This window comes from Dendropsophus ebraccatus, chromosome 13 (assembly GCF_027789765.1).
Source record: "Dendropsophus ebraccatus isolate aDenEbr1 chromosome 13, aDenEbr1.pat, whole genome shotgun sequence".
In the NCBI taxonomy this organism is placed as follows: Eukaryota; Metazoa; Chordata; class Amphibia; order Anura; family Hylidae; genus Dendropsophus; species Dendropsophus ebraccatus.
The window spans coordinates 34,714,131-34,741,369 of NC_091466.1; the positions used below are offsets into that span (position 1 = coordinate 34,714,131).

The 27,239-nt window shown below is 44.9% G+C and overlaps 1 protein-coding gene across 1 annotated transcript; it reads left to right on the forward strand.

Annotated features, from left to right (window-relative positions):
* The first annotated feature begins 22,009 nt into the window (after positions 1-22,009).
* On the forward strand, positions 22,010-26,341 carry TXNIP (thioredoxin interacting protein). Its single transcript, XM_069950243.1, has 8 exons — positions 22,010-22,418; positions 23,104-23,176; positions 23,270-23,417; positions 23,659-23,761; positions 23,887-24,143; positions 24,258-24,417; positions 24,519-24,670; positions 24,780-26,341. The coding sequence occupies exons 1-8, from the start codon at positions 22,178-22,180 to the stop codon at positions 24,810-24,812; spliced, it is 1,167 nt and encodes a 388-aa protein (XP_069806344.1). The 5' UTR covers positions 22,010-22,177; the 3' UTR covers positions 24,813-26,341.
* The last annotated feature ends 898 nt before the right edge of the window (positions 26,342-27,239 follow it).

A 27,239-nucleotide genomic window follows, 5' to 3' on the forward strand; every position in this document is an offset into this window, starting at 1 on the left:
CTGTATACTAGCTCAATTGTCACACACTGCCACGTTTGGCCTACTTATCGGAATTACGCCACTGGGGGGGATGGGGGGATGCACAGGGGGGCTATTCTATATGTGGGGATGCACAGGGGGGATATTCTATATGGGGGGATGCACAGGGGGGCTATTCTATATGGGGGGATGCAGGGGGGGCTATTCTATATGGGGGGATGCACGAAAGGTTATTCTATATGGGGGGATGCACGGGGGGGCTATTCTATATGGGGGATGCACGGTGGGGCTATTCTATATGGGGGATGCACGGGGGCTATTCTATATGGGGGGATGCACGGTGGGGCTATTCTATATGGGGGATGCATGGAGGCTATTCAATATGGGGGGGATGCACGGGGGGGCTATTCTATATGGGGAGATGCACGGTGGGGCTATTCTATATGGGGGGTTGCACAGGGGGCTATTCTATATGGGGGGATGCACGGGGGGGCTATTCTATAAGGGGGGATGCACAGGGGGCTATTGTATATGGGGGGTTGAACAGGGGGCTATTCTATATGGGGGATGCACGGGGGGGCATTCTATATGGGGGGATGCACAGGGGGGCTATTGTATATGCGGGATGCACGGGGGCTATTCTATATTGGGGGATGCACAGCAGTGGGGCTATTCTATATGGGGGGGATGCACAGGGGGGCTATTCTATATAGGAGGGATGTACATGTACAGCAATTGGGGTTTTCTATATGGGGGGTGTACAGCATAGGGGCTTTTCTATATGGGGGGATGTACAGGGAGGGGGCTATTCTGTATGGGGGGATGCACAGTGGGGCTATTCTATATGGAGAGATGCACATCGGGGGGGGGCTATTCTATATGGTGGAATGCACAGCAGGGGGTTATTCTGTATGGGGGGATGTACAGCAGGGGGGCTATTCTATATGGTGGGATGCACAGCAGGGGGGTTATTCTGTATGGGGGGATGCTCGGGGGCTATTCTATATGGGGGGATGCATAGGGGGCTATTCTATATAGGGGAATGCAAGGGGCTATTCTATATGGGGGGAGGCACAGGGGGGCTATTCTATGTAAGGGATGTACAGCAGGGGACTATTCTATATGGTGGAATGCACAGCAGGGCGTTATTCTGTATGGGGGATGTACAGCAGGGGGCTATTCTATATGGTGTACATGGGGAAGATACTGGTATTTGTACAGTGGATGTTATTTAGTAATGGTGGTGGTGAAGGGGTTGTGATATTTGTTTCTTTTATACTGGTATTATTGGTCTTGGTATACTGGATTTCAGTTATAGTGTGGTGGTATTAGTTAGTTTGGGGTGGTAATGGTTGTGGTCACAGTGATAATATATGTTTCTTATATACTGGTGTATTGGATTTGGTCAGTAATGGTATATTTCTTCTATCCCCTATTAGTTCTGTTCTGGGGTCACATCCACACACAGAACTTTGTGTTTTGATTTCCCACAAAGCCTCCAGTATACAATACACTTAGAATCCTCCAAGTACAAGAGCTGCAAACACTAAAACTCCCAGCATTTACTTACAGTCTACAGCCCTCAGGATATGCTGGGAGTTGTAGTACATATGAAAAATCCTTTGCAAACAGCTGGTGCTGTAGAGATTTAGTGCTGGACTTTTAGGGCTGATGGTTGTAACATGATAAGAGAACCAGAGGGGCAATGTAAATAATTACAGCACTCAGTGTCACCCGGTACACAGCATGGTACCTTAAGGGTGCTAACACACAAGACAGATGCGCAGCGTATTTATCTCTGTGAGATTCTCGCAACATAATTGGTGTCCATTGTTTTCTATGGGAAAGTAAACCCGCTGTGGATTCCATGCGGATACCATACCATGCATTATGGCAACCTGCGAGTTTCTGGTGTATTTACTGAGATAAATACGCTGCGCATCTGTCGTGTGTGTTAGCACCCGGGGGCTCGGTTCACACGTTGTAAGAGTGCGGCTGTATGTGCGGCTGTAATTGTGCGGCGGTATTTTTGATGGTTCGTGTGTATGCTGGGAAGTATAGGATATGCGGCTGCACAGTGCACACTATCTCTGAATCTACGGCCCTATCGTAAACGGACCCGTAAAAAATGAACAAGACCATTGTTTGCGGCTGGACATGCGGCCGTGGATTGACAGGCGGTCCGTACGGAGTACTTCAAAAATAGCAATGATGCCGAATGCCGATGCCTCTAATAGTTAATATATTAAATTAATCAAAGACATTTTATTTGTAATCAAGACACTTTCGTTGATCAATAATTTATTTCTAACGAATCCATCATTTTGCAATTAAATATACTGTTAAAAAAAATAGATATATAAATAAATGTATATTTATCTATATATTTATTTTTTGACAGTATATTTAATTGCACAATGATGGATTCGTTAGAATTAAATTATTGACCAACGAAACTGAATTTATTTCCAAGAAAATGTGTTTTATTCATTAAATATTAATTAGTACAGGAAGCTCTATAAGCCGTGAATTCATATGCCGGCAATAGAGCATTCTGTACTAATCATCACTTTACTTTAATGAAAACATCAAATGTTTCTTCTAATTATGTTATCACAATAACATTATTAGAAGAAACATTTAGAATTATATGTGCGCTCAGCTGATTGGCTGTTCGGCTGAGCGCACATATAATAAGCCGGTCCGCAGTACAGTCACTTCATTGTGCTGCGGACCAGCGAAGAGGACACATCGGGGTGAGTATAGAGCTCTCCCCACCCCCTCCCCGGCACTGCACCCCTCCCAGCAAGGAAGGGGGGGTCAGTTAACCCCTTCCTTGCTGGGATGGGTGCAGTCTGACATCAGTCTGGCCCCCCGGGGGTTAAGGGGGATGCAATACATCCTCCCTTAACCCCTTGGGGGTCAGACTGTAAGCAGCGATCTGTAAAGATGCTGCATACTGTAAGGAGCACAACACCGCTCACAATGATGGGTGTTGTGCTCCTGTTTGTGTTTTTTTTGTGTGTTTCTCCCTTTTTGTTTTTCAGATATCGGTATCCTGGGGATTACGTCGCATTCCATGGACTACGTCGATGACCAGCGGTTGTTCTTTGAATTTTTTAAATAAAATGGTCAATGAGGGGTGTGGGGGTGTTTTTATTTGAATAAAAACATTTTTAAACTTGTGTCTTGTCTTTATTTCTTTACTTTTTAGACTTAGTAGTGGAAGCCGTCTAATAGACGGAATCCATTACTAAGTTGGGGCCTAGTGTTAGCCGGTATAAAATGGCTAACACTAACCCCCCATTATTACCCCAGTACCCAATGCCACCAGGGGTACTGGGAAGAGCCGGGTGCCAGTGGTCCCGGAGCGTCAAAATTGGCGCTCCTGGACCGGGCGGCAGCAGGCTGGTAAGATTTAGGCTGGGGAGGGCCTAAACCAATGGCTCTTCCCACCCTGGTGTTACCAGGCTGCTGTCGTTGGTTTTTAACCCGGCTGGTTATAAAAATAGGGGGGACCCTATGCGTTTTTTTTTAATTATTTATTTATTTAAAAAAAAACTGCATAGGGTCCCCCCTGACTGTACTGCGGACCGGCTTATTATATGTGCGCTCAGCCGAACAGCCAATCAGCTGAGCGCACATATAATTCTAAATGTTTCTTCTAATAATGTTATTGTCATAACATAATTAGAAGAAACATTTGATGTTTTCATTAAAGTAAAGTGATGATTAGTACAGAATGCTCTATTGCCGGCATATGAATTCACGGCTTATAGAGCTTCCTGTACTAATTAATATTTAATGAATAAAACACATTTTCTTGGAAATAAATTCAGTTTCGTTGGTCAATAATTTAATTCTAACGAATCCATCATTGTGCAATTAAATATACTGTCAAAAAATAAATATATAGATAAATATACATTTATTTATATATCTATTTTTTTTAACAGTATATTTAATTGCAAAATGATGGAATTATTTACATTTAATTATTGAACAATAAAAGGGACTTTATTAGACAGAAAATGTGTTTTATTAATTCAATATATTAACCATGAGAGACATCGGCTATAGTGCAGAGGATCGCAAACCCCGGTAATAGCGATTCATGTAAACTGTGTTCCCTGCTTTCCCAGATGCATCCAGAGGTGTTTGCATCACTTTCTTAACATTTTATTTGTTATTTTTAGTTGAACCAGATTTCAAAGTAAATGAACGTATGTTTTGAGCCGCATGTCTATTTTTTCCCACGGCCGGAGTTTCACCCGCACATTTACAGCCGCATAAAAAATACAGCCGCACAGTTACAGCGTGTGAACCCAGCCTCAGGGTGCGTTCACACGTACAGGATCTGCAGCAGATTTGATGGCGCAGATTTGAAGTTGCAGATTCAAGGCAAATCCAATTTGAACCATGAAATCTGCTGCGGATCTGCTGCAGATTCAAATCTGCACCATCAAATCTGCTGCAGATCCTGTACGTGTGAATGCACCCTAAGGCTATGTTCACACTACGTAAAAGCCATCGGCAACAACGTCCGTACTTTGTACGCCTGTGAACACTGCCTATTGATCTATGGGATCCCGGCCGGAGCGTATACACGACATATACGCTCCAGCCGGGATCCGTGCGGCGCCACAAATAACTTACTTGTCAGTTTTCTGCGGCCGCAATTCAATGAATTGCTGCCGTAGGAAACCTTGTCAGTTCACACAATGAAGCGAGTGGCTCCACTTAAGTACCAGCCGGGATGATCTGGGCAGAGACCGGCTGTTCCGTGACCCGGCCGGGGTCACGGAAAGGCCGTCGTTCACATAATGTAAACATAGCCTAAGGTGAATTCACACAGACAGATTTATCTGACAGATTTTTGAAGCCAAAGCCAGGAATGGGTTTGCAAAGAGGAGAAATCTCAGTTTTTTCTTTATCACCTGTTCTCTGCTTATAGTCTGTTCCTAGCTTTGGCTTCAATTATCTGTCAGATAAATCTCTCTGTGTGAAGGCACCCTAAGGTACTATGCTGTGCACCTGAAATAGGTTCCCTTTAATCCAATAGATATATATATATCTTGGGACAGCTCTCATTATATATTATATAGCACGTGAGACACTGCTAGGTTTAAAAAAGTACTCAGGGGCTTGAGACATTTTGTCCGGAGGTGAGACAATTACAAGAGCTTTTCGTGGCTGGGAACTCTGGCCCCAATACTATAATTCTGTGGCACATGTGCTATCCTCCTTTCCCGCACTTATTTGGGGAGGGTAATACCAGGTAAGGGCCAGAGTGGTCCTTGAAGGATGGGCCGCTAGCCTGCCAATCAAGGGCCAGTGCTGTGTGCTTGCCCCCCAGGCTAAAATTTGCAAGCCAGCCCCTGAGCAGAAGGACACAGGAGACTCTTATCTTCCTGTGCATCCTGGGCCCCATAGCAACTGCCTACCCTGCCTCTATGGTAGCTACGCCACTGCTTAAAATGTCTTTACGTTTTTATGGTTCACAACGCAATGAGGGCAAGAGCCATTTCATGCTGACACATGCTTCCTATGGACCAAAAGGAAGCACGGGCCAGTGTAAAACCTCTGTTGTCCTCATTTTTGTCTGTATTGTGAACCATGTGAACCAGAAGTTTTAAGGATATTGGTTAATGGTGAGCTTCATTTACTCTTCTGAAGAGGTTTTTTCAATTTTACTTGCATTCCATCCTTAGTGTAACCTCTTCCTTGCTGTGCTGCTGTTTTTTTTCCTTCTTCTCCTTTCTGCTAGAACCTTTCAAAGCCGGTGCATCAGTAACTCCTTCTATCTCCACATTCTATCTGTAGTAGTGTACTGTAAATCCCCTAGGACAGTGCCAACCTGTCCAGTGCACTACACTTTCATCAGCACTATGTCATGGCCTAGAAGAAAAGACTAGATGCTGTGCTGTGATTGGCCAGAACACTATGGGAAGAAGTCTTGTGTGTGTACTACTAGGAAACCAGTCCCCCCCCAAGAAAAAAAAAAAGTAGAAAGAAAAAGAATGAGAAATACACCATGTACATCATGGAGGAGACTCTCATGGACTAAATTCCTCTTGTCACCACTCTAGGATTAATCAGGCACGAAAGGGTTAATCGGGCACGAAAATGTTTAGGACGGTATCCTGGAGAAGTTGAGGATGCCGGTAACATTGCAGGTACCCTCTATCCGGTAACATACAATGACGTGGCTTATAGCCAGTGAAATATATGGAATTAGAAGGCAGAGATCAAATTGTTAGCTGCATGTAAGAAGAAAATGTTTGGAGGGTTCTTATTACATAACCATCCTAAATATAGACTCATGGTAAGTCTCAGAATAGATGAACACCATAGATAGCAGATAGCAATCAATACCTGATGTTCAATATTTATGTGTGCTGCGATTAGCTACACGGACTTTGCAGATGCAAATTATTATTGTAATGCAAATGCTGATAAATAATAGTTTATATTATGCAGATTAGAGTTCTGCAGTATATATAAAGTTATATATAGTATGCACATAAATAGGAATGGCAAGGAACGGTCAACTGCTGTATCTATCTTGTCTTCTAAATGAATACATAGCATAGATGGATAAGATAGTCCAGAGCTTCAAGGCCGTGGAGCCTGAGTGGCCTGACAATCTACTCTGCTACAAAAGGGAACACAAGTACTATTTGATAGGGATTACAGCTCCATGTTTCAGGCACATAGCTCCAAATCAGCTGCTTCTCTTACAAAATGTTACATTTGTGAAATTTGCCTACAAGCATCTGCCGATAGGGGGAGCTTTTTGAATGGTTCTATTGAACTAGTTTGAAGTTTTACAAATGCATTGGCTAGCCCACTGCCAGTGTATCCAGACTTACCTCTGATTGTTGGAATGAAGATACAAGCAGTTTAGTACCATGCCTTTTTCCCCAATATCAGTGGCCTAGTCTGGCATATGCTAGATCAGCATTCCAGGGCTTAGCGGACAAGGGGAGAATTATCCAGAAGACAAGATAGTTGACCGTTCCTTGCTATTCTATTTGTGTACATACTATATATAATTTAATATATACTGCAGAACTCTAATCTGTTCATGTTCATTCTTCAGCGCGTACAGAGCAGCAGCGCGCGCCTCCCATAGACTCCCATTATGAGCGGGAGGCTAACGGCATTCCGCGGCGGACAATTCCGTCGCGGAATTCCGCTAGCTTTGCTCAGTGGGAACGGGGCCTTAAGATGGATATGTGGAGCTGGTGGTGATCCCGATTCCTATGGTGCCTAAAACAGCCCTAAAAATGACCACATTAAAGGGGTGTTCGGGTTAGGGTATGGAGAAAGAAAAAAAAAACTTTTGTCACCAGTGTCTTCTACGCAATGCAGTTCCTGTGTTTGCCAATCAGGTCAGAGGTGGGCCACTAAGGGTGCTATTACATGGGCCGGATAATCGTTTAGCAAGGGCTGCACGGACATCGTTAGTAATGTCCAGGGCCGGCCTTAAGGTAGATGGCGCCCTGTGCAAAACTTTTTTCGGCGCCCCCCATGGTGACATAAAGCTCCTACAGCCTCCCACTCCTCCAGACGACATCCAACACCCATCACCCGACCCTCCCAGCCATACACACAACTACTACCTCCCCCAGCCATACTCACAACTACTACCTCCCCCAGCCATACACACAGCTACTACCTCCCCCAGCCATACACACAGCTACTACCTCCCCCAACCATACACACAGCTACTACCTCCCCCAACCATACACACAGCTACTACCTCCCCCAGCCATACACACAACTACTACTCACCCAGCCACACACAACTACTACCCCCGTCAGCGATACACACAACTATTACCCTCGCCAGCCATACACACAACTATTACCCTCGCCAGCCATACACACAACTACTACCCCCACCAGCTATAGATTGCCCCCTTCTCAGGGGCTGGCTGGCAGATTTTAGCCTGGGGGGCAAGCACACGGCACTGGCCCTTGACTGGCAGGCTAGCGGCCCATCCACCACCCTGGCCCTTACCTGGTATTACCCTCCCCAAATAAGTGCGGGAAAGGAAGATTACACATGCGCCACAGAATTATAGTATTGTGGCCAGTGTTCCCAGCCACGAAAAGCCCTTGTGATATACATCTATTGGATTAAAGGGAACCTAGCTCCAGGTGCACAGCATAGTACCTTAGGATGCCTTTAAACAGAGAGATTTATCTGACCGATGTTTGAAGCCAAAGCCAGGAACAGACTATAAGCAGAGAACAGGTAATAAAGGAAAAACTGAGATTTCTCCTCTTTTCAACTCCATTCCTGGCTTTGGCTTCAAAAATCTGTCAGCTAAATCTGTCTGTGTGAATGCACCCTTAAGGTACCATGCTGTGTACCCGGTGACCCTGTTATCAGTGCTGTAATGCCCTCTTGGTTCTCTTATCATGTTAAAACCATCAGCCCTGAATCTCTGCAGCACCAGCTGTTATCAGAGGATGTACTACAACTCCCAGCATATCCTGAGGGCTGCAGACTGTAAGTAAATGCTGGGAGTTGTAGTGTTTGCAGCTGTTGTACTTGGAGGATTCCTGGTGTATTGTATACTGGAGGCTTTGTGAGAGATCAGTATACAGAGTTCTGTGGGGGATCAGTATGTGGATGTGACCCCAGAACAGAACTAATAGGGGATAGAAGAAATATACCGTTACTGACCAAATCCAATACACCAGTATATAAGAAACATATATTGTCACTGTGACCACAACCATTACCACCCCATACTAACTAATACCACCACACCATAACTGAGATCCAGTATAACAAGACCAATAATACCAGTATAAAAGAAACAAATATCACAACCCCTTCACCACCACCGCCATTACTAACTAACATCCACTGTACAAATACCAGGATCCTCCCCATAGAAGGTTCTCATTATTAAAATGTGTCTGCTGGTTGTGATCTCATGTGTAATCAAAGATACATAATGAACTGCTAGATAGCTATTTCCTACTGGATATCTATCTATCTATCTATCTATCTATCTATCTATCTATCTATCTATCTATCTATCTATCTATCTATCCATTATCTATCTATCTATCTATCTCCTATCTATCTATCTATCTATCTATCTATCTCCTATCTATCTATCTATCTATCTATCTATCTATCTATCTCCTATCTATCTATCTATCTATCTATCTATCTATCTATCTATCTATCTATCTCCTATCTATCTATCTATCGCCTATCTATCGCCTATCTATCTCCTATCTATCTCCTATCTATCGCCTATCTATAGAACACAGTTGTCAAACTCCGTCCCTCCAGTTGTTACAACACTACAAATCCCATCATGACTGGACAGATAAACCATGACGGGAATTGTAGTTTTGCAACATCTGGAGGGACATAGTTTGACACCCCTGATAAGTTATAAGACCTTATAAGTTATTATAGTGCAGTTACATTCAGTGACTCACAGTAGGCGTCTTCTCTGCATGAAGAGACGTCCACTTTTCCTTTTCTTCTCCATCCGGCTCCGGCCATCATGAAGGCTTCTCTGGCCAGGACTCCTCTCCACGGGATCTGTCAGACAGACATTTTAGGCTTCTTGCTCCAGCAACATCCTCATCAATACATCCCTCCATATAGAATAGCCCCCCGCTGCACATCTCTCCATATAGAATAGCCCCCCCCCCCCCCCGCTGCACATCTCTCCATAAAGAAAAGCCCACCTGTGTATCCCCCATATAGGATAGCCCCCCCCTGTGCATCCCCCCATTTAGAATAGCCCCCCCCCTGTGCATCTCCCCATATAGAATAGCCCCCCCTGTGCATCCCCCCATATAGAATAGCCCCCTTATGCAACCCCCCTCGTAGAATAGCTCCCTGTGCATCCCCCCTCATAGAATAGCCCCCTGTGCATCCCCCTTCATAGAATAGCCCCCCTGTGCGTTCTCCTTTATAGAATAGCTCCCCCTGTGCATCCCCCTTATAGAATAGCTCCCCCTGTGCATCCCCCCCTCATAGAATAGCCCCCTGTGCATCCCCCCTCATAGAATAGCCCCCCTGTGCATCCCCCCCAATATAGAATAGCCCCCCTGTGCATCCTCCCATATAGAATAGCCCCCTGTGCACCCCCTCATAGAATAGCCCCCTGTGCATCCCCCTCATAGAATAGCTCCCCCTGTGCATCCCCCCCTCATAGAATAGCCCCCCTGTGCATCCCCCCTCATAGAATAGCCCCCCTGTGCATCCCCCCATATAGAATAGCTCCCCCTGTGCATCCCCCCTCATAGAATAGCCCCCTGTGCATTCCCCTTCATAGAATAGCCCCCCTGTGCATCCCCCTTCATAGAATAGCTCCCCCTGTGCATCCCCCCATATAGAATAGCCCCCCTGTGCATTTTCCCTTATAGAATAGCCCCCCTGTGCATCCCCCTTATAGAATAGCCCCCCCCGTGCATCCCCCCAATATAGAATAGCTCCCCCTGTGCATCCCCCCATATAGAATAGCCCCCCTGTGCATTCTCCCTTATAGAATAGCTCCCCCTGTGCATCCCCCCTTATAGAATAGCTCCCCCTGTGCATCCCCCCCCTCATAGAATAGCCCCCTGTGCATTCCCCCAATATAGAATAACCCCCCCTGTGCATCCTCCCATATAGAATAGCCCCCATGCACCCCCCATATAGAATAGCCCCCATGCACCCCCCCATATAGAATAGCCCCCATGCACCCCCCCATATAGAATAGCCCCCTGTGCATCCTCCTTCATAGAATAGCCCCCCTGTGCATTCTCCTTTATAGAATAGCCCCCCCTGTGCATCCCCCCTCATAGAATAGCCCCCTGTGCATCCCCCTTCATAGAATAGCCCCCCTGTGCATCCCCCCCTCATAGAATAGCCCCCCTGTGCACCCCCCCTTATAGAATAGCTCCCCCTGTGCATCCCCCCCTCATAGAATAGCCCCCTGTGCATCCCCCCCTAATAGAATACCCCCCCTGTGCATTCTCCTTTATAGAATAGCCCCCCTGTGCATCCCCCTAATAGAATATCCCCCTGTGCATCCCCCCTCATAGAATAGCCCCCCTGTGCATCCCCCTAATAGAATATCCCCCTGTGCATCCCCCCTCATAGAATAGCCCCCCATGCACCCCCCATATAGAATAGCCTCCTTGTCCATCCCCCCTCATAGAATAGCCTCCTGAGCATCCCCCTCATAGAATAGCCCCCCTGTGCATCCCCCCAATATAGAATAGCCCCCCTGTGCATCCCCCCTCATAGAATAGCCCCCCTGTGCATCCCCCTTCATAGAATAGCTCCCCCTGTGCATCCCCCCTCATAGAATAGCCCCCCTGTGCATCCCCCCTCATAGAATAGCTCCCCCTGTGCATCCCCCCCTCATAGAATAGCCCCCTGTGCATCCCCCTTCATAGAATAGCCCCCCCCCTGTGCATCCCCCCCAATATAGAATAGCCCCCCTGTGCATCCCCCCTCATAGAATAGCCCCCCTGCGCATCCCCCTTCATAGAATAGCCCCCCTGTGCATCCCCCCAATATAGAATAGCCCCCCTGCGCATCCTCCCATATAGAATAGCCCCCTGTGCATCCCCCTTCATAGAATAGCCCCCCTGTGCGTTCTCCTTTATAGAATAGCTCCCCCTGTGCATCCCCCTTATAGAATAGCCCCCTGTGCATCCCCCCTCATAGAATAGCCCCCCTGTGCATCCCCCCCAATATAGAATAGCCCCCCTGTGCATCCTCCCATATAGAATAGCCCCCTGTGCACCCCCTCATAGAATAGCCCCCTGTGCATCCCCCTCATAGAATAGCCCCCTGTGCATCCCCCCTTATAGAATAGCTCCCCCTGTGCATTCCCCCCTCATAGAATAGCTCCCCCTGTGCATCCCCCCCTCATAGAATAGCCCCCTGTGCATCCCCCCTCATAGAATAGCCCCCTGTGCATCCCCCTTCATAGAATAGCCCCCCCTGTGCATCCCCCCCTCATAGAATAGCCCCCCTGTGCACCCCCCCTTATAGAATAGCTCCCCCTGTGCATCCCCCCTCATAGAATAGCCCCCTGTGCATCCCCCCCTAATAGAATACCCCCCCCTGTGCATTCTCCTTTATAGAAGACCCCCTGTGCATCCCCCTAATAGAATATCCCCCTGTGCATCCCCCCTCATAGAATAGCCCCCTGTGCATCCCCCCTCATAGAATAGCCCCCCATGCACCCCCCATATAGAATAGCCTCCTTGTCCATCCCCCCTCATAGAATAGCCTCCTGAGCATCCCCCTCATAGAATAGCCCCCCTGTGCATCCCCCCAATATAGAATAGCCCCCCTGTGCATCCCCCCTCATAGAATAGCCCCCCTGTGCATCCCCCCCTCATAGAATAGCTCCCCCTGTGCATCCCCCCTCATAGAATAGCTCCCCCTGTGCATCCCCCCCTCATAGAATAGCCCCCTGTGCATCCCCCTTCATAGAATAGCCCCCCTGTGCATCCCCCCAATATAGAATAGCCCCCTGTGCATCCCCCCTCATAGAATAGCCCCCCTGCGCATCCCCCTTCATAGAATAGCCCCCCTGTGCATCCCCCCAATATAGAATAGCCCCCCTGCGCATCCTCCCATATAGAATAGCCACCTTGTGCATCCCCCCTCATAGAATCCCCCGGCCCAGCCCGCCCCTGCCCCTTCTGTTGTCCCCCACTTATAGATTACACCCCCTATTGATTACCCCCTTCTGTTGTCTCCCCCCTTATAGATTACCCCCCCTATTGATTACCCCCTTCTGTTGTCTCCCCCCTTATAGATTACCCCCCTATTGATTACCCCCTTCTGCTGTCTCCCCCCTTATAGATTGCCCCCTTCTGTTTTCTCCCCCCTTATAGATTGCCCCCTTCTGTTGTCCCCCACTTAGATTGCCCCCATCTGTTGTCCCCCACTTATAGATTGCCCCCTTCTGTTGTCCCCCACTTAGATTGCCCCCATCTGTTGTCCCCCACTTAGATTGCCCCCATCTGTTGTCCCCCACTTATAGATTGCCCACTTCTGTTGTCCCCCACTTAGATTGCCCCCATCTGTTGTCCCCCACTTATAGATTGCCCACTTCTGTTGTCCCCCACTTAGATTGCCCCATCTGTTGTCCCCCACTTATAGATTGCCCCCATCTGTTGTCCCCCACTTATAGATTGCCCCCATCTGTTGTCCCCCACTTATAGATTGCCCCCATCTGTTGTCCCCCACTTATAGATTCCCCCCTTCTGTTGTCTCCCCCCTTGCGCAGGTTAAAAAAAAACAAAGCACATAACTCACCTGACACCTCGCTCACCAGACGCGGCTCCCGTCTTCTGTATCACCCCCGGCCGATGCGCGCTCCCTGAGCATGTCCTGGCACTGCACGCTCCAGTGACCTCACGAGCGCCAGGGCCGGTACTTCCTCCCTGTGCCGGAAGTACAAAGACGCCGGCTGACGCTGAGGTCACTGATGCGTGCTCTCCTGGGGAATCCCGGGGAGCGCGCATCAGCTGTAGGCGTACTGTCCCATCAAGCTTGTGACCGCAAGGTCACATGCTTAATAGTACAGTATGCGGCGCCTAGGTGGAGGCAGGGGGGAGCCCGGGAGGAACCACCTCAGGAGGAGGGCGCCGGGCAGCCAGCTAGAGAAGCGCTCGGGCAGAAAGACAGCTGTCTCTCTGCCTTAGCGCCCCCCCTGCTGGCCGGGGGTGATGCGCCCTGTGCAAGCGCACAGGTCGCACACCCCAAAGGCCGGCCCTGGTAATGTCCATGCAGCCTTTGCCTAAACAGTTTTTACCTGTGCACGTTCCCAGTCTCCTCCTGCTCTCTGCATGCTTCCTCCCTGGTCCCATGCACTGCAGCTTCAGAGCGGCCCTTCAGAGCTGACCGGGACCGCCACGGCCACTGATTGGCTGAACAGCCTGTCAGCTGAGACAGACCGCTCTAAAGCTGCAGTGCACAGAACCAGGGAGGAAGCAGGAGGAGACTGGGAAAATGGATAGATGATAGGTGCTGGTGAACCTACTGTGCAAACACTTTCCCACAAGTCCCTTATATGTGCTGTGGAGACCAACTGCCAGTACTTTCAGGAGACAGCAGTTAAACTAAGTTATTCTGACCAATGTAGTGGCTCATAACAAAGAACAGTTTTTTAAACCAGATGCAGGCACATGTACGTCTATATCTCAAACAATACATTTTACACATTCAAAATATGTTTAAATTCACATCATGCATCAGTTTAGACAGATTTTTCTTAACTTGGCAAGCCCTTTAACAAATATCTCCAATTTTTTTATGTAGTTTCCGACTGCCATTAGGGTGAGGCTGGGTTCACACTACGTATATTTCAGTCAGTATTGTGGTCCTCATATTGCAACCAAAACCAGGAGTGGATTAAAAACACAGAAAAGATCTGTTCACACAATGGTGAAATTGAGTGGATGGCCGCCATATAACAGTAAATAACGGCCATTATTTCAATATAACAGCAGTTGTTCTAAAATAACAGCAAATATTTGCCATTAAATGGCGGCCATCCACTCAATTTCAACATTGTGTGAACAGATCCTTTCTGTGTTTTTAATCCACTCCTGGTTTTGGTTGCAATATGAGGACCACAATACTGACTGAAATATACTGACTGAAATATACATATACTGACTGAAATATACGTAGTGTGAACGCAGCCTTAAAGATGCAGGTGAATAGTGGTCATGGTGCATAGTATGTCATCCATATTTTCCAGTTCCTCTTGGTCTTCAGCAGAATCAGGTACTAGGGCCCTATTACCTGGGACGATTATCGTGAAAAAAATCGTTAAATCGTTCGAATTTAAACGATAATCGTTTTGTGTAATTGCAGGCAACGATAATCGTCCTGTGGAATTGACAGCAACGATCAGCCAACATTGTTCATGTCGGCTGATCGTTGCAGTCGTTTGTTTTTCAACATGTTGAAAAACAAACGACTAATACAGCAAAGATCTGCTGCTGTCGCTCCGTGGAATAGGAGCGTCTGCAGCAGACGCTGCTGTATCCCATGAGCTGCCCGGTCGATCAGCGATCCCCCAGGCAGCCCCCCCAGACTCACTCGCTCGCAGCTGCCGTGTGAAATAGCGTCAGTCGACCCGTGGAATAGGGCCTTTAGAGCTGAACCTAAAATTATCGTTAATCGCTAATCGTTCGCTGTAATTCCACATTCGTTCGCTCAAGTTCCGCATTTGTTCCCTAATCGTTCAGTGTAATTGCACATTGTTCATTGCTTTGCTGGGATTAGAAGGAATTAAACGATCATAGTAACAATCTCAATAACGATCATATTAACGTTCGTAACTAACGACTATCGTTCTGTGTAATATGGTGAATGATTTCATGTTAACGATAAACAATGTCGTTTGCGATCGTTTCTCATTAGTCGTTAAAAATCGCTCCATGTAATAGGACCCTAACTGTAGAAATATGTGCTCAGTCGAGGGTGGTAATTTTTATGTTTGCCCTCGCATCCTGTGTAAGTGCCTAAATAAAAGCCCATTCTTTTTTAATCAATATGTAGTAATAAGTGATCAATAAGTAATACAATAATATTTATTGCATGTATTTCTAAAGGATGTAGCCTAAACTGCACCAAATGTATAAAATAAAATGTGCCATTTTCTCCACAGGAAAAAATCCCCAAAAAGTTACACTTAAAAAAAAAAAAAAAAAATCAACATCCTCAGTTTGGTTTGTTAGTGTAGACAGGTATCTATACCAACGCATAAGCCTCAGTAAGATACCCTGGCAGCCCTCCAGAATATCCTACTCCTTACCTTTCACAATAATATACTAGGGCCCGGGGGCAGGCATGCCACTAGATAACGGATATAAATACCCGGAAGGTTGGAATAGACCTGTCCTGTAAGGGAAGGGATATTCGTGTCTGCAAAATCCATCCTGCACACTGGAATTCACAAGTCATCAAGAGTGAATTCAATACTAGGAAGAGGGAGCGGCGATCAGACAACGTCAGGATGGTGGGAAGGCTACGAATCAACTTTTCAATAAAAGCAGGGAAATATATATATACATATTTTTTTAATTCTTTATTTAAAGAAAAGAGTGTGGGCACAATAAAGTGGCAACAACGCCAACACCATACGAAATAAAGAACAATAATAAGCAATATACAAATAATAAATTAAAACAATGTCAAGGCAGAAATATATATATATATATATATATATATATATATATATAGTGAACTTTGATTAGGTTTAGAGGGTTTTTTTGCATATTAAGTGAAAAACTGGAACAAATAAGGAAAAGTTAAAGAAGTCCCACAAAGTTCAAAAGAAGGAGGAAGGAAAGGGGGGGGGGGGATAAAATAATAAAGTTAACTAACCTGTCCCCATGCCTTCGTAGTGTTGCTCACAGGTTCTATTGACAGCTGTCATTCTCCGCTGAAATCCAAGCATGTCACCTGGTTCTTCCAGCTGCAACGTCTAGCCAGGTTGAACGATTGCCTGCTCAGCCATTCAATCACTCAGCCGGTATGTGACATTGCTACTGAAAGAGCTGCGGGACACCGGCGGCTGTGCTACGGAGCACAAGGACAGGTAGGTTTACTTTATTTTCCCACACTCCCTTACCTTCCTCCTTTTTTTGAATTTCATGGGACTTGTCCTTTAATCAATTAAGATTGGTCCGCATTTTGTAATTTTTGTAGTACATACCAAAGGTTGTTTGATATGGTCAGGTGGCAGTCTGCACCCCTATGAGATTCACTGGCAAATAGTCATACACGACTTTTGTTGGAAAAGGGTCCCGCATAGGGCCCTATTTATGAGCAAACGAGGTGACCTGTGATGTAATACACTTTCCCAACACTTGGCCTCATCTTACCAACAAAAAGCTGTGATTTCTCGCACCTGAGTGATTTGGTCTTATGTCTAACACTATAGTAGATCTGCAGACATGAAGAGCCAAACATTGGTTATTATCAACCCTTGGGAAATGCTACTTTAGTGAGTTAGTGCAAAATTAGATGCCCATCAAAGACGACATCGTTCTTGCCACCCTACAAACAGGAACACTGACAGCTACAGCTGCTCCACAGGGAAAACAGCTCCTCCTATTTAGCTCCCTAAACCTCTGTAGGTTAGAAACCACCAATCCCTTTATAACTGCAGCCGTATACAGATTAGTAAAGCAACCTATGATTATAGAACTCCTAATAATGACAGGTACCATTCTGGAGGATAAAGTGCAGATTTTTGTGTGTTCTGTAACATGGAAAAAAAGACAAATTTGGTCGGCTCTCCTAGAACACCATTCACACTAGGCAGGAGCGCATTGCTATGGCTGAAATTGTAAGCACAAAACCACAGAAAAATACAACAGCTTACCGCAATGGCAAGATGTAGACCCACTACAGACATGAAAATAGTTAAAAGCAGCCCCCCAACTGCTAAAAACAAATTCCCACAAAAATAATGAGGCTTTTGGTTACCATTTGCCAATAGTATAAACCACCCCACCACCAGGTGGTGAAATTATTTTTGCAGGTATAAGACGGCTCTTGCATGCCCAGAGCATAGGCGTATTATACGCCATGAAGAGGCCATAGTACAGTGTAGGGTCTGCCCCGATATGAGGCTACTTTATCGTGGTGGGGTGGTTTACACTGTTTGCAAAGGGTAACCAAAAGCCTCATTATGTTTGTGGGAATTTGTTTTTAGAAGTTGGGGGGGGGGGGCTGCTTTTAACTATTTTCATGTCTGTAGTGGGTCTACATCTTGCCATTGCGGTGAGCTGTTGCCAGGGGCATAACTACCACCGTAGCAGCCATAGCGATTGCTATGGGGCCCACTGCCTCAGGGGGCCTGGTAGCCCATTTCTGCAGTACACTGGGCCCCCTGAGGAGTCATCATTTGCATCACCTGGTGGCCAAGCAAGCCTCCTACAGTAGGTGCTGAAAATGTCCCTTTAACTGTAAGCGCTCCTGATGAGCACTTGCAGTTAAATGTTAAAGTTTATGACTACACTTGACAGGTTTGTGGTCAGTCGGGAGGGGGCCCAATAAAAAATTTGCTATGGGGCCCAGCCATTTCTAGTTACGCCTCTGGCTGTTGCATTTTTCTGTGTTTTTGTTCTGTACCATGGCACCGGCTGCTTATTTGATGCTTTCAGTTTTCAGTCTATTTCTGGAACTGCACATAAAAAAACTTTATCAAAAGCCTTCCCGATATCATAATCTAGATTTGTGGTGCCCCAAAAAGCACATCTTCACTACAACACTGTGCATCTATTAGTGTACTATTGTACATTTACAATATATGGCAGAGTAATATGGGCATAAAAAGCTTTAGACATTGATGCTTTATAATCCTATGTTGTCACTATCCTTAGTCTTGGCTCTATCTGTATTATCAGTATTCTTGGATGTGATCAGTCTTTGTGGCTAATACACAATTTCAAAAGAAAAACACAGCATTACTTTTCTTGCTGTCAGTTTGTTTACTAGGCTTTTTATGGACAAGCATCCCACAGATGAGTCCAGTCAGCCTGTCATCACTGTCACATCTGATATGGCTACGTGTGTAGAGTACTTATAGCACATAACGTATGGGGTTACTGCTCTGTCACCGCTAACTAATGTGTTCTAAGAAAAAGAAAATCCTTTATATCTTACCACATAGAATAGGCATGCTGTGGGATATGCCTAATCAACAAAAAAGAGGAAAAAACATGTAAAGTCTAAGGTCCCATACACATGGTCATTTTCCAGATTTGTATATCTAGCGAAAAAAAGGGGTACTAATTCTACTTAAGAAAAGTTTGTCATAAAGACGTGTGGAGACTTACAGACCATTGCTGCTCCACTGGGAATTCTGGGAAGAAAGGATATGCAAAATAGCTCTCACACCTCTTGAGCAAAGAGATGTCCCTTCAAGTCAAGTCTCACTCCATCTAGGACTCTTAGGGCCCTATTCCATGGGACGATTATCGTTTGCATAATCGTTAACGATAAACGATCCAAACAACCACTATTGCAAAAGACCTGAAATCGTTCACCCATTTACATTGAACAATAATCACTACTTATGATCGTACTTGCTGTTATCTTGTCGTCGCTATTGCGTTCGGCACTACTGCAAACGACTGAACGACGTCTTATTCAATGTGAACGATTTGCGAACATGCAACAATAAAAATAGGTCCAGGTCATATTAAACGATCAACGATTTCTCGTTCGGTCGTAAACTGCTATATCAACGATCAGCCTCTGATCTTTGTCATCAGCTGATCGTTGTGTTTTTTACACGGAATGATAATGGGCCGGATAGGGCCGATTCGGCCGATTATCGTTCTGTGTAATGGTACCCTAAGAACATTGATTGGGGATTTTATGCCAAACCAAACAATCTCTACAAAAGGAAAGCTTTCTCATCTTGACACAGTTGTTTCAGGGTTGTTTCCCCTCTTCAGTGCAGAGCAGGGTATTGGTATATCTAGAGAACAAACATAGTGACACACTCCATCGCCTGGTTTGTAATGGACATGGCACTACACATGGGAGTAATATTTATGAATTTTTCTCAATGTGTATCCTTTTTGTGTCTATTTTTGTGGTGCGGAATAGCTTAATAGACTACAATATTATATAAGGTAATTGGGATATTCTGCAGCCTTCTATTTAGGTTAAGGCAGGTGTGAAAAAGAATTATGCAGAGTGATGCTCGGCCTTAAATGTGCAGTGTGCTTAACCTTTATTAAATGTATGAGAAATGGTCCACATGATATTGCATGTTCCCTCAGCCAAACAGCAACTGAGGCAGGGCACGGCTGGGTGGGCCCACAACAACACCTCAGAACCTGGAAGCTGATGCACAGTGGGGGTGAAGTGGTAAGATACTGCTCAGTGGCACAGGAGCAAGGGAGGTGAATGTAAGGAGGGGGTTTTCTGGTTATATATCAAAAAGTCTCCTGTCCTGACATCTTTAAAATTACTAGGACTCATGCTTCTCTGCACACATATACATAGGCATCCCATTTTGCCACAGATCGCACAATGGTAATGTGAACCATGTCTTGAGCCCCTATTAAACGGGGCAATCAGCAGGAGGAAGCTGACAGATCAGCACTCACGTTTTCCTTGTTCCCCGCTCGCTATTACACGCTCCAACAGCGAGCGGGTAAGAACCACGGGGGGATTCTAATGGCTAATAATCGGCCAAATAAGGCGGATAATCGCTTTGTGTAATAGGGCCCTTAGGCTACGTTCACATCTACAGTCTATGCCTGTGATGTACTTTGTCAAGTATTAAAACATGGGGTGATTTACCAGTCTTTGCCCTCATTCACACATTCCATAGGCTCTACGTTGCCACTGTCCCATAGCTATGGACAGCCTATGGAAGTGCAATGCAGAGACCTGTTAAAAACAAACCGTGAACCATACCCTTTTTATTTGCAGCACGGATCACAGTACACATAGGGAACTTGTGAACGGGGCAATTTAAATGAATCAATATTATGAAGGATTGACCTGGCATCTTGCTATGTGGATAGACTGTTGTGATGGCCACCATTGGATCTAACAGGACATTTGCTGATACAGCTCTAGCTTATATTTTGCTTACCATAAATAGGCCATTGGCCACAAAAGCACTCTATTGGTCTCTATAATCTGATTGTGGGTCCTATGGTTCCACTTTGCTAAGGTTTCTCAGTAAATTTAATCACCAAACACATTGTGAAGAAACCCTGGTGGCGAGAGAATCCTTGACCAGAAAGACGCCAATAGTTAAATGTAACCTATTACGGTTCCCACGTGAATTTAGGAAAAGCGAACAGAAAGCGATTAAAAGGTATTTTAAGTTCAGTAAAAATGTTTCCCATTAAATGTGGGAAAAAACAATAATATACCATCATAAATCCGAATATGTCACGCAGTAAATTTCTCTATTTATATTGCGCCATCATATTGGTCAGCACTGTACAGAGCGCGTCATTCATATTGGTCCCTGTCCCCGTAGGGGCTTGTAACCTCGCTGCCTTGGCCACTTGTCTACAATTTCTAAATAAAATCAGAAATTGTTGCTCAGCCGGGGGCACACACCATCAGCACGGATGCAGGATGGGGGGCTCAGGCGAAGTTTTGTCGGACCGCATATCCCCTATAAGTCTATAAAGTGTAGTGGAAAGCGATGTACCCTGAGGAAACCGACCCAAACTAGAGGAAACACAGGGAGACTCCATGCTGATTTCGTCCTCGTCACATTCTATTTCAGGACACCAATGATAAAAACACTATGCCACCTAAAATTCCCTCATAACCGCGCCACGTGTACCTGCGCCCCCATAAATGCCTCCCCCCACACTTCTCGTCGACCGTCCGGGACGAGAAACGTGCAACGTATGGACACAGAGCGCAGCACGTGAACCGCAATATGGCAACAAAGTGAATAAGATTGTTGTATATTGTTTCCCTGAATTTATATATAAAGGACAATCACAAAGGGCAATACAGAACTAATATTAGGAAGAAGCATATCCCCTCATACTGCAGCTATTCTCCACATAAGACACAGCTATTGTAATGTACAAGGCTGAAGGGCTCCATGTGTTACTACAGTAATAGCTCACACCACTGAAATCCCCGCTCAACTTCCCCTCTGTGAGCTCCACCTGAGTAGAATTCCAGTCATAAACATGTCGGGCTGACAGGACAGGGCTCAGCTTACGTCCCTGTGTTTCCCACACTCTCCCCCCGCCCGCCGCCTCCTCTTCTCTCTCTGACAAACAACCCAAGGAATGAGCACGGATGCCGCGCCCACCTCAGGCTTCCCGCTGCCTGCATGCTCTGTCCACGCGGCGCTCCGACGCCTCCTATTGGCTAAAGGCTTCGGAAACAACATCGCGGCGACCAATGAGAGAGCTGTACACGAGGTGAGCACGTCGAGAAGTCCTGGGTGCACATGGAGGGTGGGCGGGGACTCGGAGAGGGGCGGATATATATTCGGGCAGTTTCCGGATGTTTACAAGTCCTTTGGCTGCAGCGAGTGAGGAGATCACGGCGCTTGTGCCTTAGCAGCCCATAGACAATACTGGGACTCCTAAACACACAATCATCACTCACAGACAACATTCTAATTCTCTATTCAAGAGTTAAAGGAAGAGACATAGCTGACTCACAGACAACATGGTGGTCTTCAAGAAAATCAAGTGCTTTGAGGTGGTCTTCACCGAGCCTGACAAAGTCTACTGCGGAGGGGACAAGGTGACGGGCAAAGTCAAGGTGGAAGTGTGCGAGGTCACCAGGGTGACAGCCGTCAAGTTGCTGGCCTGCGGAGTGGCCAAGGTGCTGTGGTCCCAACACTGCAAGCAGGAGATGGAGTACCTGAGATATGAGGACACCCTGCACATGGAGGAGCAGCCCACTGGTGAGGGCATGCCCGGGATATGGGGGGCGGTATATATTGATCAGTTATAGGATATCTGTCTTATTGGGATCAATGTGTCGCATCGTCATTGTCATTACTAGCGGGTTCCGAGACTTAATATATTGGAATAATGCTATGCGTTGACTTGGGACGGTTTATTGAGGGGGGGTGGAACTACAAGTGTCAGCATGGATTGCATCTGGGGCTTGCAACGGATCTACATGAGTGGTTGCATAGCTGTGAGTGTATAGTCTTGTACAGGAACCCTATTAGGTACTGATTGATATTAATGCATAGTCTATTGGAAATCATCCACCACTATAGAATTTTAGGATTTGGATGTAAGAAACTTGCAAGACCTGATGGATTTCTATCCGTGAGGTTAAGCGTTTCCTATTACGGACTCCTGTGTACGAGCAGCAGGTCTTGGCTCTGTGCCGCTGGTGTTAGCTCAGTACTGTATTACATACTGTATATGAAACTTGAGGCAGTGACACCGCACTCATGAGATTTCGGCTTCCCCCAGAGGCCATTGGCAGAACACACTGGTGCAGTGGAAGGATTTTTACCATTCAGATCCAGCTATTGAGCCAGAAGATATTGTACTCTAAATGTCATACTACTATAAATGAAGAATCGTTTTGATAAACTTTATTTAGTAACCTATAATTTTTTTTTCCTGCAGATTCTGATGGCTCTGTCATTCTGAGACCTGGCAACGTCTATGAGTACAAGTTTGGCTTTGAGCTTCCTCAGGGGTGAGTTACTTCACACACCCGCAGTATAATTCAGTGTGCTATATATTGAATGTGACGCAGGTGGACTAACCTGGTTTCTCCATTCTCTTTCAGGCCTTTGGGTACCACTTTCAAGGGGAAGTATGGATCTGTTAAATATTGGGTCAAAGCATTCCTTGAGCGTCCATCGCATCCAGCTCAGGAAACGCGGAAGAAGTTTGAAGTGGTTGATTTTGTGGATGTAAACACTCCAGATTTATTGGTAAGTGTCATATTTTCTGTGGTATACTTTACCAAGGTGTACATAGAAGCCATTTGATGTAGTCGTAATACCAAACTAACATATGGAAGACCAAAGTTTGTGCTAAACTCTAGTGTCATTTAGTAATGTAGTTGTCACATTAACAGCACAAGTCAAGAGGTCAACCCTATTAGACCTTGATCTGTTCTGCTAGTTTTCCTGACCAGTGAACTAAGACTAACCAGATTTCCTTCTGTTACAGTCTCCCATCTCTGGCAAGAAGCACAAGAAGATGACATGTCTGTTTATTCCTGATGGACACATCTCCATGAGTGCCAGTATTAACCGCAAAGGATTTTGTGAAGGTGAGTTGCTTCTTGAGCCGTTTTCTCATCGCTCATAGAGTAGGGGGTGTAGGCGGCTTGACTGTCTTTTTAGAATTTCTTACTTAGTGGCTTTTTGCCTATAATAATTTTGCCTTTCATTTTAGGTGATGACATCTGCATCTCTGCTGACTTTGAAAATACCTGCTCTCGTATTGTGGTCCCCAAAGCTGCCATTGTGGCCAAGCACACCTATTTGGCCAATGGCCTCACCAAAGTCTTCACCCAGAAGCTGTGCAGTGTAAGAGGAAATCACATCATTTCTGGAATGACTGACTCTTGGAGAGGAAAGAGCATCCGCATACCAAAGATCAAGCCATCCATCCTTGGGTGTAACATCCTGCGAGTGGAGTACTCTTTACTGGTACGTAGAGCCTCTAATTTTTTTTTTTTTTTTTTATCTTGGGTACCTTGTATCTCTAAACATTTCATGACCAAATATCACAAATTAATATAATGGCTTTGCTTTTTCTTACAGGTCTACGTCAGTGTTCCTGGAGCGAAGAAGGTCATTCTGGACCTGCCCCTTGTGATTGGCAGCAGCTCCTCTGGTCTCAGCAGTCGCACCTCAAGCATGGCCAGTCAAGCAAGCTCTGAAATGAGCTGGGTTGAATTAAACATCCCAGGAACTCCAGAAGGTACATATTTTCTCCTTTTTTTTCACTTTTAATCTGTCTTTTATATACTTTTTTATTATTCAGAACCATGATCTAAGCATTTTCTGTCATTCTTTCTTTAGCACCACCATGTTATTTGGACATTGTGCCTGAAGACCATAGGATAGAAAGCCCAACAACTCCTCTGATCGATGAGTTTGACAGTGTCTGTGACAGTCCCATTTTCATGTACGCTCCAGAGTTCAAGTTCATGCCACCTCCAACCTACACAGAGGTAAGAATCTTAACCTAAGAAGCCTTTATAAAGTTTTGTTGAACCTGTTTTTGACCAGACATAGATGTCAAAGTACACCTTCTAAAAAGACCATCTTCTTTCTCTCCAGGTTGATGCCAATAAGAATACCTGTGTGCATTAAACAGAACAAGAAGCACTTGACTGATTATTCAGTTTTTCTGAACTGTTACAAAGCACTGTTAGAAGCAGTCTCTCACTTAGCCTCACATGGCCTTATCCTTCTGAGGTTCACTTCAAGAAGCTGAAAACAATGCAAAGTCAAATAGTTGACTGAATTGCCACCCAAAGACTGTCCATTGTGTTCAGGTGTGCCATTGTAATGCAAGGGCTGGCCTGCTTCACCCACCACTTGGGTTGGTGTGGGTGTATAGCAGACAGGAAGGACACTCCAATATACTGTTCGTTCACTGAAAACAGTGTTGGATACTGATTTAATACCAAACCTGTATCGTTCATGACTGGTTCAAAGAACAACTTTTTTTTTTTTTTTTTTTTTAATTTATATTCTGAGTCAAAGTATTTCAGTATAAGTAAGAGCTTAAAGTGTAAATCTGCCACGTACTACACGTTCTGGTGCCTTTTTTTTTAATATACACATTTAATTACATGTCATTCCAATTGAGGGCGATTGAGCGTTCCATCTGCCATGCTTTGTAAATGCGTTCTATAGACAAAGATACATAGAATTTTTTTATTTTTGTCATGTATCTTTTGCTCCTGATCTAGGTTTATCATGGCACATGCTTTAAATCATGAGTACAACTCCATATACTGCTCTTAGCGAAATTTAGAATATATTGTGCTGCATGATTTATGTAACAAGCATTTTGTGTAACGTGTTGGAGATCGTGTAGTGTTTTTGTGTTATAGTTAAAGCAGTGTTATACTGTGTAAGCACTTGTCTCGTTGTAAGCTAATACTTTTCTTTAGGGCTGATAATAGACTCAACCACTACACTTCTGGCATATTCTGTTGCTTTAGCCTGAAGGTCTTCCAGTTATCTTCAATGCAACTGGTTTTGTCTTTTAGTAGCAAATATGGACTGCTGCTTATTTTCTACTATGCCTTTTTGTAACTACAAACTGTGACACCTTTTTTGGTGACTTTAGGACATATCGTCAATAAAAGGGAATCTGTATATCCCTGTATGCAGTGGGTTATACGTCATCTAGTATGACTTAAAGGGCTTTGTAAACATGCTGCAGTGTAAAAGAAGCCATACTTTATTTTTTTTCAATGCACTTTGGTCTTGGATTGGACACACAGAGATTCATAGCAAGCATCTTGTAAAGTAAGGGATTGTGGTACATGCCACCAGTGCTTGCCTTGTTTCCCTGGTAAAATATTCTTGACCTGTTTTTTTGTTTTTTGTTCAGATGTCTGCCTGCTTTTCAAGTATTGTTAGTTCTTAAAAGGATGCACTTAAATAGTATTTTGTACTGTACCATGGCACTGCATCTTTACAAGACTTGTACACTATTTCTTAAAGAATGTATGCTTGCACCGAGGAGATTCTTCTTATGTATAAATTGTGTTTTTTGTATATCTGTTACAGAGTTTTATTTTATTTTCTACTGTGATACTTGGCCCCATTTTGGGCATTTTTGTTCTTTTTTTAATTTTGAATAAAAATTACATTATTAAAAGAAACCTGATTTTGTTTCTTGTGAATGGAAGTTGACATTTAAAGGACGGGGAGAATAATCGAAGCTGAACCTGAGGCCAAGTCTTCCCACATAACCTCTACTAAAGTTACAGCTGACTTGTTTGACATCTAGAACAGAGGTGTAAGAATAAATCTTCTGTACCATGAATGAGTGGTAAATGGGTTCTCTATAGTCACCTTTTTATAGTGACTGATTCAACGAAAAGCTGAGGGAATCAATTCAATTGTACTGGTTTTGAGGTGATTCTTTTAAGTGTACCTATCATTTACAAATTTTCACCTGTTTGGCACTGGATCTAATGTGAAAAGTAAAGTTCATGCTATAGTGGTATGCTACCATGGAAGAAGCAGTGGTGATTTTTGGTGGGTATACCCAAACAAAGAAATGGAAACTTGTCATGTGTTCTTGAGCTTCAATTACAGCTCAATGTCCTTATTGTCTGCTGAGGCATGGCATCATTTTTTTTTTGAACGTCCCTCAGGTCATTGTGTGGTACAGAGTTAAGTGTCTCTACACAGCGACTCTTCTGATTTTCTAGGATTTAGGTCTGGCGAAAGTATAGGCCACTCCATGTAAGGTTACCCAGTCTTCAGCAGTTGTTCCCTGAGGCTGCATTCACACTACGTATATTTCAGTCAGTATATTTCAGTCAGTATTGCAACCAAAACCAGGAGTGGATTAAAAACACAAAGGATCTGTTCACACAATGGTGAAATTGAGTGAATGGCCGCCATATAACGGTAAATAACTGCCATTATTTCAATATAACGGCCGTTGTTCTAAAATAACAGCAAATATTTGCCATTAAATGGCGGCCATCCACTCAATTTCAACATTGTGTGAACAGATCCTTTCTGTGTTTTTAATCCACTCCTGGTTTT